At 36.5% G+C, this 12,274-nt stretch overlaps 1 protein-coding gene across 9 annotated transcripts in view; it reads right to left on the bottom strand.

Moving 5' to 3' along the window:
* Positions 1–12,274, bottom strand: part of EIPR1 (EARP complex and GARP complex interacting protein 1) — a 96,898-nt gene that overhangs the window by 39,926 nt on the left and 44,698 nt on the right. For 8 of the 9 annotated variants that reach the window (XR_012672893.1, XM_075145130.1, XM_075145132.1 and 5 more), the window contains one exon: positions 10,689–10,845. Coding sequence is in view for 8 of the 9 variants with exons in the window: in XM_075145130.1 (XP_075001231.1) it covers positions 10,689–10,845 (157 nt within the window). In the remaining variant the exon portion in view is untranslated. Of the gene's footprint in view, positions 1–10,688; positions 10,846–11,668; positions 11,886–12,274 lie in introns of those variants that run through there. The other variant, XM_075145133.1, reaches the window with a different exon arrangement.

The following is a 12,274-nucleotide window of genomic DNA, read 5'->3' as shown; positions in this document are numbered from 1 at the left end:
GAAATGCAGAAACGGCTTCATTACGAATCCCAAATACCAAATAACCCCCAATGCCAGTGTTTTAGTAACAAATCTCCCAGGCAAAACATCATTAATCACGGCAGAGCACAACAGACTACAAAACCCAACTCCAATTTTTAACAGGTACAGTAAAAACAAGAGCATGGTGCAGAACAAACGAATATGTTACCAGATATAAATTCCTTAATATGCTCTAAATAATCTGTCGTTATCTCAACCCTTCGTGCCCCACGTTGGGCGCCAAAAAGGACTGTCGTGGTTTAACCCCAGCCAGCAAAAATAAACACCACGCAGCCGCTCGATCACCACCCCCCGGTGGGATGGGGGAGAGAATCGGGAGGGCACAAGTAGGAAAGCTCCCGGGTTGAGATCAAAACAGTTTAATAATTGAAATAAAACTAAGTAGAACAGTAATAATAACAATGAGAACAACAACAATAACAGAATACACAAAGCAGGCAATGCACAACACAACCGCTCACCGACCGCGTGTCACGAACGGGGGGCGAGCCCCCCCCCACACCTGGTTTTTATACTGAGCATGATGTCACATGGTATAGAATACCCCATTGGCCAGCTGGGTCCACCACCCCGGCTGTTCTCCCCCCTCCCGGTGCAAGCATCACCCAGCAACAGCCAAAGCATCAATGGGCCATCAACGAACCCAAAACACAGCACACCCCCCAAGCTACTGGGAAGAAAGTTAACCCTGTCCCAGCTGGAACCAGGACACTCTTTTTTTTTTTTTTTTTTTTTTTTAAATGAAGGCTGTTTTATTCTCCTTTGGATGAGAGAAAAGAGCTTTTCTAGGGGTGGGTTTAATTAAAAAGGGTTATGCATTGTTTCTGACATTCTATGAAACATCAAATACAGTCTAAAGAATACAACAGGTTAAGAAAGTTAGTATTTCCTCAAAGTAATGAATATTGGATTATTTACAACAAGAATACTTAAATATTATGGCAGAAACACGCACAAATAATACTCTAAGGCAAATAGGCAAAATGCTTTTAACTTCATTATGTTTCATCCATGCCTTCCCATATAGCTCAAGTGCTAAATACATGTCTACATATAGCACAGCTCTTGCAAAAGTTTTGTTAAGTTTCTGTCACATTACCACGATGAATATTTGACAGTAGTATTTTAATTATCCTACTGTTATTGATGGCTGAAATATCTGAGAACTCAATGGCTATTTTAAAACATTTTGGAAGTTCTTTTTTTCTTTTTGCAAATGCTTTAGAACAAGTCCATGTGAGATACATGTGCAGAGATAGCAGAACACATTATAGCTGTAGGGTTTTTTTGGTGACATATCTACAATAGCAAAAGGTATAGAGTATATGTAGTTAAATTACTGTAGGAATACAGTGTTTTGGCAGCATAGTTTATGGTGCCTGTTGAACTCTATAGCCCATGCCAGAAAAAGCACTTTACTAAGCATAAAGCTGTGCATCTGCTTGGAGGATTTGCACATACTATTACACAGACAAGTCTTTTTAATAGTCTTAGGAACACATCACTGAGGAGCTGAAACCTACTTATTAATATGAACAAGAATCGACTGACAACATATTTTGGACAAGAAATATGGCCAAAGAGTCAAACAAGAACTGTTTGAAAAAGTATGTACAGTTTAAAGATCTACATGAGTATTAAAAGTTGTTTACACCTTCTTTCTTAACACCAACAGAGAAAAAGCTTCAAAGTAAGGAGGAGTAACACATTTCACATACGCAAACACTGATGATAGATTACTGTCACCCAGAGTTAACTGCTATATACAATGAACAGCACACGTAGAAGAAGAGAACCCCCAAGCACGTATATGAGTTTCTTAATGAAATCGGGTGGGGCACAGGGAATCTGTGTGTAAAGCTAGGGTTCTTTTCCAAAGCAGATGGACAGAAGTCACATAATCTCTCTCTTTCTACAAAATACTGCTCCTGGAGCAGCTGCTGCCGTGGACACAATTTCCATTCTGTTGCTTGAACAGGGCTTAAAAAAACCCCAAATTAATCTTATGGATATGTGACATGCCATGAAAGCAATATATAACCAGCTTGTCTGTCAAAGATCAGTAAGGTGGTCAAGCTAGGAAAAACTTTTTAGTAGTGCAAATGCCTGGCAGGAAAGCACATAGGGAGCTGTCAGGTAGAAGTCCTGCCCAGCCTCTGGAGGCCACACAATATCAATAGTTTTTTCCATGTACTAATGTCAAGATTAAAGGCTGAAACAAGCTTATTTGTGAAGCAGCTGGAGTGGGCAAAAGCAATCTCTGCAGACTCATTTCAGAAGAAACACACATCTACTTTTAGGAGGGGACAGAATTTGAGTATTTTCATACGGGATTTTTCAAAAGACGGCAACATGGATATAGTATATCCTTGCTAATTTATTTCTGTTTGTAACAAACAGGCCATCTGCATGGTTGGCCAGGCGGGAAAAACCCAACAAAACAGAATATTCATCCGAGTACATTTCTCCAATGATTTGAAACATGTGCCTAAGAAGAAAATTATGATTGCCTAGGATCTGCATTGATAGTTGAGAAAAATCACTACTCCTCCTGTTCAAACGAACAGTAAGCCAAGAATGATAAAGGTTTACACAGACCTGGCACAGATGTAACCTCTAACACCCCTAATCCAGCGACTGTGAATACTGGGGAAATTTGAGACTGCAAGAAGTGATGGGACTCTAGTTAGTGTGGTCTCACTAAATAACCTCTCCATCACCACGGCCTGGGACTGAACACTGGGCTGGATGGACTGTTTGAGGCTGCAGGGTACCCCTTAATAGAATCATAAAGGTTGGAAAAGACACTTAAGATCATCGAGTCCAACCGTCAACCCAACACCACCATGTCCACTACACCATATCCCTAAGCACCTCATCTACACGTCTTTTAAATACTTCCAGGGATGGTGACTCAACCACTTCCCTGTTCCAAGGCCTGACCACTCTTTCAGTAAAGAAATTTCTCCTAATGTCCAATCTAAACCTCCCTTGGTGCAACTTGAGGCCATTTCCTCTCGTCCTGAATGAATACATACATTTTACCAAATAGATGCACTTAATTACAAATGTACAAGGATCAATTTTTTCATCCAATAGACATTCAAGATATTTCAAAGCCCTGAATTTTTAACTGCCATGTAAGCAAGTGTCAGCACTTCATCTATATTCATCCCAAAATATTGTGCTAGGAAAGAGTTCTACTTGAGGAACAAATATTCTAAATAGTAAATGCTTAATGGGCTTTTGGAGAGCAAACTGGAGTCTGAGACCAAGAAAACAGGGACATCTGTTCAAAGCTAGTTCCTCATGAACATTTAAAATTCTACTGCGTAACTAATTTTTTCCACAGTTCTGCAACATCATTTTTTTTAACATTTCCCACCAACCGTTTAAGCAATTCAATAAAAACTGAAAATAAAACCAGCTGTTATCTATTTAACCTGCAAAATCAGTTGGGGCAGACTGCAACCCTAGTTTTTTTAGTGCTAAGAATAGCTAAAGTGGCATTATAAATAGGAAAAAAACCCTCTTAAAAATAGCTCAGTTTTCTTTCAGTGGGGAAAAATCTCAACTAATTTGGCAGTAAAACTAGGGAATATGACAGCATGGTGAGAACTGAAACGAAAAACTACTTTCAAGTTGGGAAGGAGAAGTGAAATAGTACTCTACAAACCTGACATTTTTTACTTGTAGAGTAACACAATTTCTATCTGCTTTCTGTATCATGATTTACAAATGCATGGTAAACACAAACAACTGCAAAGACTTCAACAAAACTAATTTTCATTTTAAGCATATGAAATCTGTTGAAATTATCAGAAGTGCTCATAAGTTAACTGAATACATAGAGCAAGTTCACTGAATACATAGAGCAAGTTCACATACATGACATACAGCATATTTTTCCCTTAGTATTTGCTTCAATGTCAAATTTTACTTTAATTAAGTTTCTCTCAGCTTTACACGACTAGAGTCAATAAATTCTGATCTAAAATTAACATAATAAACTCGGCACATAACACACTTATTATTTCACTATCCAATTAACGAATCGCAATTATTCCCTAGCATATGTGATTACATTGAATAGCTTAAAGTTTTAAACTTGCACAATACTAACCATTCAAAATTACCAAAAACATTTAAGGGAATGAGAGACATGAGTGTTATAAATTACTCTACTTGTTCCGGACACATTTTAGAGGATGATAAAAGGAGAAAATGAGAGAGAAAATGTGAGAAAGAGACAACAAATGATAGAATGTTTGGATTTATATACAATACATGGATTTATTTACAATAAAGGATAATCAAAGATTCAAAGAGAGCAAAAGAGAGCAAAATCTTGTAAAGAATTCAGGATATCACACAGAATTAAGGAAGAAGGGAGAGAGGAGAGAAGTAGAACTTAAAGTTAAAATTTTTACCATTTTAGAAAGGATCAGAATACAAAGGGGAGAGTGACAGTACTGAAAGAGAGCTGTAACTTACATTGCCAGTGAAAACACTTGCCGTGTAGTAAGTTTTCCCAAAAAACTTTCTCTATACTTCATCTTTGTAATATCATCACAGGTGGCTGATGGAGAATGTAAATGCATGGAACAAACCAGGTGTGGAAAAATTATTCTTAAATGCTGATAATTTTTTGAATCTGTCTGTAATTAATCATCTTCACTGATATGTGTCTCCCGATAGCTCCGAAATTTTGAGCATTATGTAAAGAACTTGAAAGGCCTATGACACAAACAATTAGTATCAGCTGGGCAGCTGTTACAAAAAACCTAAAAACTTCTGGAGTTCAGTTTATACCTCAGCCCATGCAATTGGCACTCCTGATGCTCTCGAACCTCTATACAAACATCAGAGGCATCTCCTTCCTCACAATTTTATTTCTGGTACTGGGACATATGAAGTGTTAAAATAATATAAGGTTTTCATACCAAAAAAGTTATGATTGCATTTATTACGTGCCTTTGCTGTAAAGCATATATAACAGTTAATATACCATATATTCAAGACCATATGATCCTCCTAAAAGAAGTGTTACTTTCAGGTTTAAATTCATTATGGACCATTAAATTGTTTTGAACTTTTTTTTTTTTTTAAATGAAACACTAAGGCAGAATTTTAACATGTATATCCTGATGCCTAACAGAGGGGTACTACACAAGAATTAACGTTACCAACATCAGGACAGAAAACATGAAGTGTTATCTGAATGCAATGTGAAAGTGTCAGAACTATTAAAAACACCATTTTCACTTTTGAGTTTCAGGTTCTCTTACTTCTTGGCTTTCTCCCTTGAGACAATGTTTTGGGGTGTTTGGGGTTTTTTTTCAATACTATTTTAAAGGCCAAAAAGAATAAGTAAAACACTTCTGGACCTCAATTCCAGAATGCACTTTCTCGTCTTCATGGCATCAATTACAAACGTGCTTAACTTTCATCAGGTGACTGTGTTCATTAATGCAATGACATGATGAAATTGAAGCAATAATATGTTATGTATAGTATCTTATGTATCTTAAATAAAGCAAACTTCCATTCAAGTTGAAAGGACTGTTATAGCAAATTTGTACTTTTGTAGAAAGCAGACCTTAACGAGGTTGCTCCATACTGTGTAATCACACAGCCAAAGAAAAGATGGTACTTGTCAGTACTCTATTTGGAGACCTTAGATGAAATACCAAATAAAATGTAAGTAATAGGAAAAAAAAGTCTCATTTATACCTCATTTATAGTTATTTTCTCCTTTGTGAATTCAAAATTCTAGTTTAATATTTTAGTGATAAACATCCCCGAGTTCTTGAAACATCTGCAACTTAAAAAAAAAAAACAAACTATTATTTGTCTTCCTCTCCAATTTCTCTTAGATGTGGTAATATTTGCAAGTCCATATTTAGGATTGATTGAGTGGGATATACTAAAAAAAATTCAACTTCAGTAAGTAGAGGAGCTTAATGAAGTAATCTATCATTATTCCTAACATATTCATCCCTTTCCAACTTTTTTTAGCAGCTGACTATTGTTTTCTATATAAAACATGAATTCTTCATTCCTCATCTTTCAGGCCTCCCACAACTGAGCTCCCACTTTTCTTGTCTCTGTAATCTCCATTCATTTTCCCTTTACAGTTGTACCTACGTTGTCCATCTAACACTTTCCCCTTATTTATTTTGCCTTTATCTTATTCCAAATTTAGTCCATGGACCACCATCCAACCTAGTTCACTTGTTCCTCCTCTCTTTTGAAGCACATACCTTGCTACTGAGCAGCATTTACCCTTTTATACCTGCCAAATTTGGAAAGCAAAAAGCAGGATGTTAAGCAGATATAGGCAAGCCTGCTTCCAGCAGATGTCAGGGGATAAACCCCAGCTTTGCACCTTTACTTCTGACAAAAGAAAGAAGTCCCTGCTGAGTTCCGAATTCAAGATCTCGCAGATTACACTTTCTCTCATGGCCTGTAGTATCCTCCTCCTCTGAGGACTATCCTGTCAAGTCTACTATCAAAAAAGTCTGTAGTAAAACTGAGGAAGAAGTAGAACAGTAGGTTACTCTTAAAACATATGTCTTCAAGATTTTAACAGACGCATTTTCAGGGATTCCTCCAAGCTGCACTCAGAGGAGTAATCAAAGCATTAATTGCTGTCCTGTTTCCTTGGCCTCTCCTATCCAGACTGTACCTTGGACTACTTCTTGCCACATATCCAATGGCAAGTTCCTTTAATTACTGAATCTTAAAACATTGCATAGAGCAACATACCTATGATTATGAATACATGCATTTACCTACAAAATGAATTTATGGAAAAGGCCTTTTTTTTTTTTTTAAACACACAAATCCCCATGCATCTTGAGTTTTTCACTCTGGAATTAATTCACTTGGGAATTTTGCACTTGAAATCTTTGCATTTTGGCTCACATGAGGAACAGTAGGTAGAGGATGAAAAAAGTCTTAGGCTTAAATCAAACAGAGCAATTAATAGGCCTATTTGTTTGCCTAATTTAAGCACATGTTTAATTTTCTAAACTCTATGCCATACAGAGTTTGAGCAAAAATTCTGGTGGGTCCCAGTTTCAAAGCTTAGAGGCAGTAAAAAAATCTCAGTAACTGAAAGCAAATAGTTATGCTTAATTTTTAAACACAGTAACTCCTGCAATCCAGATAAAATAGAACTGTAGAAAAGCATGTTTCTTTTTCACTTGCCTGTAATGCCTGGAGATCAGATTTTTGTCAAAGGTTTTGTCAAGACTATAAAATTATTTCAGAAGATCTTGAGCAGGAGGGGCACAGTGTTCAGACACAGATGATGGAAGTTTAGAATTTTAGTCACAGTCAATTGGAAATGCTCTTTTGGTCTTGGTTCACAGAAGAGAACTAATATTAAGTATGTCCCTGCTAGTTTTTAATAACATGTTTCAGAGACATTTGAGCACAGAATTCCATAAAGGAGATGAGTAAAGGTAACGAAACACAGGATTAGTTCTTCTTAATGCCAGTAAACAATTGAGCAAAACCAATATCTGAGATACCAGACCTGGAAAAAAAAAATCCCCCCTTGTGTTCCCTAGTACATAATACTAGAAACAGAAAAAACTGTGAGGTAGTTTTTCAACTATAAGGCTTTCTTAATGGAAAAGAAAAACAATGCAAGATGATAAACCTTAATGAGAAGAAGATAAGAAATAAAGCAAAGCAGGGAAAATATGAACAAAAGTACGAGCAAGTAAAGCTCTGAGGCAGGCAGTGATGCTAGAGTACATAACCAGTTGCATTTTCAAGACAGTTTTGCTTTTTTTTTTCCTTTTAATTATAGGCAAATCTCAATTACTTACGATATGCAACCCAGATCCATGAATATTGTGAAGCATGTGTGCTATGGATGCTGAGACACACAAAATACCTTCCCGTGAGCTATGTTTCTCTGCCCAGCATATGAAGATGTGATGAAAACCCAGTTTTTTTTTTTACCCTTCTGTGTTATTATTATTTTAAGCATGCATTCTAAGTAAACATTTTCAAAGTTAACTTTAAAAAAAAAAAAAAACAAAAAAAACCCCCCAAAACCCAAAAATTTTTCCACTCTTAACGAGGGTAGCGCTTGTGGTACATTGCTCTACTGTGCTCTGTGGAATAAACAACCTTCTTAAAGTACATGTGGTCACATTGAACCCCCGGGTTCAGTGCTCAGCCTGTTTTGTGAGTAAAATGTACAGGAGTATGGTCTAATAGCAAGGCAAATGACAGAGCCAGAATAAGCATTGCCTTTCTTACTGCGAGTGTATGATGCCAGACCACAGCTGATCTCATACAAAGCAATTGTGTACACCAGAATGTTGGTCTCACATTGAAGTTTGAAAAGTATTTACACTTTGCATTGAGGAAAATTGCTTTTCTGACTTATGGTTGGTTCTAACAACAATTCTACCGTAAGTGTCTCAAGTAGTTTCATATTTTTCTAAACATCTGAAATATGTAATAGAAAAGAATATTTGAGTTGCTATTCATAGTCAAGATACCACTCAGTGGGACATGGCCTGTTAAGTGACACATATTTGGCATAAAATGTTTATTTTACTCGTTTATGTGAGCTCTTTCCACTATGATTGAGGCAGGAATAGAAAAGCCTGCTCTAGAACAAGATCCTCTAACTCAGCTATGCTTGCCTGAGATGATGTGAGGGGTACTAATGCCAAGTATTCCGTTTGTACCTTTTATCTCTCTGTAACACAGGACATTTTCAAATCTTTACGCATATATATACAAACATACATAGATAATGGGTATTAAATGGTAGAAGACATTTGTGAGCACTAGTATTGAACAAAGTCAGAAAACAGGAGACAGATAATTGCACATGAACTTGCTACAAGCTATAGAAGAGGAAAAAAATGATTTTTGGCATTCATATAAATTCACACCCTTATATAAAGCAGTGATATGCCCCCTATTCCTCCTCTGGTGATCAGGCTACCACACAGAGTTATGGCATCCCAGCAACAGATAGAAACAGATTATGGAAAATTCAAAGACAAAACGTACAAATCTTTAGGGGCGAAAGGTGAAGCTTAAAACAAACAAAAAATAATATCCCCAACTATATTGGAAACTAATTATCAAAAGGTTTCAATAATAAAAAGGGAATTGTTTAATATAATCAAAGAGTTATAAAGAGAGGTATTCATATGAAAATGAGTAGCAAAGAATTAAAAGATACTACTACGAAGAAATTTAACATTCAGGAAGCTGAGATTTTAGAAAAAAGTAGCCTAGACAACACACTTTTGAATACACTGGTATGTCCAATCTTATCCAAGAACCACCTAATAAATATTACCTTCTGTTTACTTTTTTTTTTAGTTGAAATTTAATCTACAAGGCTCAGACTAGAAATCAGTGGCTAGAAATAGATGTTTAAAACTTACGGTACAATGTACGAGATAATTAAAAATCAACTGAGTTAACTATCACTTCTAAAGTCTACTTTTTTTTTTTACTAGCTAGCTAATGAATAGAAATTTTTATGTGGCCAGATTTTGAAAAGAAACTGAGAGTGATTGTAAGTATTGTTCCCTTTTGATATAATTTAAAATTACTCCTACTAGAATATATTTAAGTATAATGAGATTATGATGGATACCTTACACAGCAGATGTCTGAATACAGAAACCAAAGAGGCCCTTTCCACTCTCATGTAAGACACTTACAGCAATATCCGACACTGATGTTGCATTATCCTTTTTCGGTTTCAGTTCAGAGTTGTCACATTTTATTTACAAAAACCTGCCGTGTTATTCCATATTTTTTTCTTAAAATTCTCTGATAACTGTGAAAGGGACTGTACAACTTGCATGATCACCTCCTACTCCATATTTTTCCTGACAGACAGACATTCCTGGGACTACAGCAGACCATATTCTTATGGTTTCAACTTTTCCTGCCAGTGGAAGATGGTCAGGTGGTCCCAAAATTATGTCAAACAACACTGTAGCTGGTAAAATATGGACTGAGTGTATTAACATTTCTTCGCCCTGCATCTGTTCAGGAAGCAGTGGGAACATGTCATATATATACCCATAAAGCAAAGAACTTGCAAATACACAACTGACAAATTTAACTTTCTTTTACATAACAGAAAGGAAAGGGAAACAAACCTCTGTAATACCCTCCTTGTCTTTTCTTAGGCAACAGAAAAGAGTAGTTAAACAGGCTCCATATAATATAATGAATTCTTATCCTTAACAAACAATATATTACTTGCACTTATGCCAAATCAGTTGAGTGAAGACCGAAAAACAAAGACCGAAGTGCAACATCAAATTTATATTCCATAAAAAGATTGAAATGCTAAGTATTATACCTTTGTGCAACAAAGGTTTTAGATGGGGGCAGGTGGGGAGAAACACATTAAAACAGTACACAGGCTGTTACTCCATATGTGTTTGCAGGACTATAATGAATGTTTTTAATCTATGCAACATCTGGGACTAAAAATCCAATTTGTACCTTTTTTTTTTTTTAAAGATGGAATAGTTTTAAAGTGTATAGCATAGCTTCTACAATATAAATCTGCACAAAACTAACAGCACAGGTCTACCCTTTAGGCTTTTTCTAGGAGTATAAAATATGCAGAATCCTACCAGGCCATATTGCCATGGGCTGTGTTGTCAAGGTGACAGAGGAGCTCCAGGGTTTGAGTGTTGCTTGATGAATCATCAGGGGATTCATGACTGCCTGATTCCAATTCCTTCGGCATCCTCCAAACAGCAGCACATGTCATGACTTTACTGTCTGAAGCTAAGCAACAGAGAATAATGTCAACAGATCATTGTATGGGAGACATATTTTGTATACAGTGCATCAACATTTACACAAATCTATAAGCAATGCACATCTGCTGTTTAAAATATTTAAAAATATTATACCAAGATGAATTCAAAGAATGCAGAATGTGGAAACAGACACAGACCTCAAGTTAGCAGTCAAGTTGCTGCAAAACTCATAATTAGGGCGCATTTAATGTGCTTCTCCCTATTTAAAGGCAAAATTCAGTGCTCATGAAAACATAACTCTTTGGGAGGCAAGGTTTCCAAGCTTCATTCCCCATATTGACGTTAATGAAAACGACCCACAAGTTACATTGCTCGACTCCTTAACAATAAAGGATTTAGACATCGTTTTAACATTTTCCTTCTAAAGGCTATCTTCAGCTGAATCTATAGCATTATGTCATATCCTTTAATACCAGTAACTGTTTATTGCAAAATTAAGTTTTCCATGTAAGTACACTCCTCTAATTCTAGCAAATAAAAGCAGCTTCCAAAAGACAAACTGAACTTAGACGTATATAAAAAAATATTACAATGCATGATGAACAAGCCAACTGTAGATTGAAGAGAAAATACCATATGGTCTATGTACACATGGCATTGCCCATCACCCAATATAGCAATTTGTAGCGGTGCAAAATGGGAGGAGACCAGAGCAGCATTGCATATGTTCACGTTGTTCCAGTCGCTGGTCCAGGGTTCACAGAAGACAAATAGGTCAGTATGATCCACTACAGCAGGACAAAGAAACCAGCCACAGTGATGTTAGGGAAAGGAGGGGGAGCGAATACCTGCTGGAGGGTGTCTTAAACGAGAAGTCCAGAGGATAAGCAGCAATGAACGACATGTTTTCTGTTCTGAGGTCATTTCGCATGCCTCTTTCTCACAGTTCTGTCTCCAAGTACATTTTAGGTGATTTTAGTGCAGAGTGTCTGACTACAGAGTCATGAGCAGACATGACCAACTTACATCAGTGGAAAGGAAAACAGGAACAATTGTAATGAAAATGTTTTCAAGAAGAAGGATGGTAACTCCGAAAAAGGCCTTCTTAGGCTAAAATGACATTAAGAAGGGGGGAAAAAGTCTCTATTATAAAGGTTGCCAATCTGGCAAAAAAGGCACCCAAACAACAGAGAATAGGACAAAAAGCAATTGATACATAGTGATACATAGTAAATAAGCCCAAAATGCTTAAAAAGCATGTTTAAAAGGTAGCCATATGAAATAAAAACAATAGGTAGTTAGGTCAAACCAATAAGAGAAAAAGGCCATTTCTGTGAGGAGCAGACAGAGGTAGGAAGAGGACTTTAAATTCAAGCACAGAATTCAGAACACATAAGCACTGGTTATTTGATAGATTGTACTAAATATAAAATATACGTATGATGCACTTAACT

This window comes from Calonectris borealis, chromosome 3 (genome assembly GCF_964195595.1).
Source record: "Calonectris borealis chromosome 3, bCalBor7.hap1.2, whole genome shotgun sequence".
Taxonomy (NCBI): Eukaryota; Metazoa; Chordata; class Aves; order Procellariiformes; family Procellariidae; genus Calonectris; species Calonectris borealis.
The sequence above is the reverse complement of the archived record's forward strand: the minus strand, read 5'-3'. Positions and strand labels throughout refer to the sequence as shown.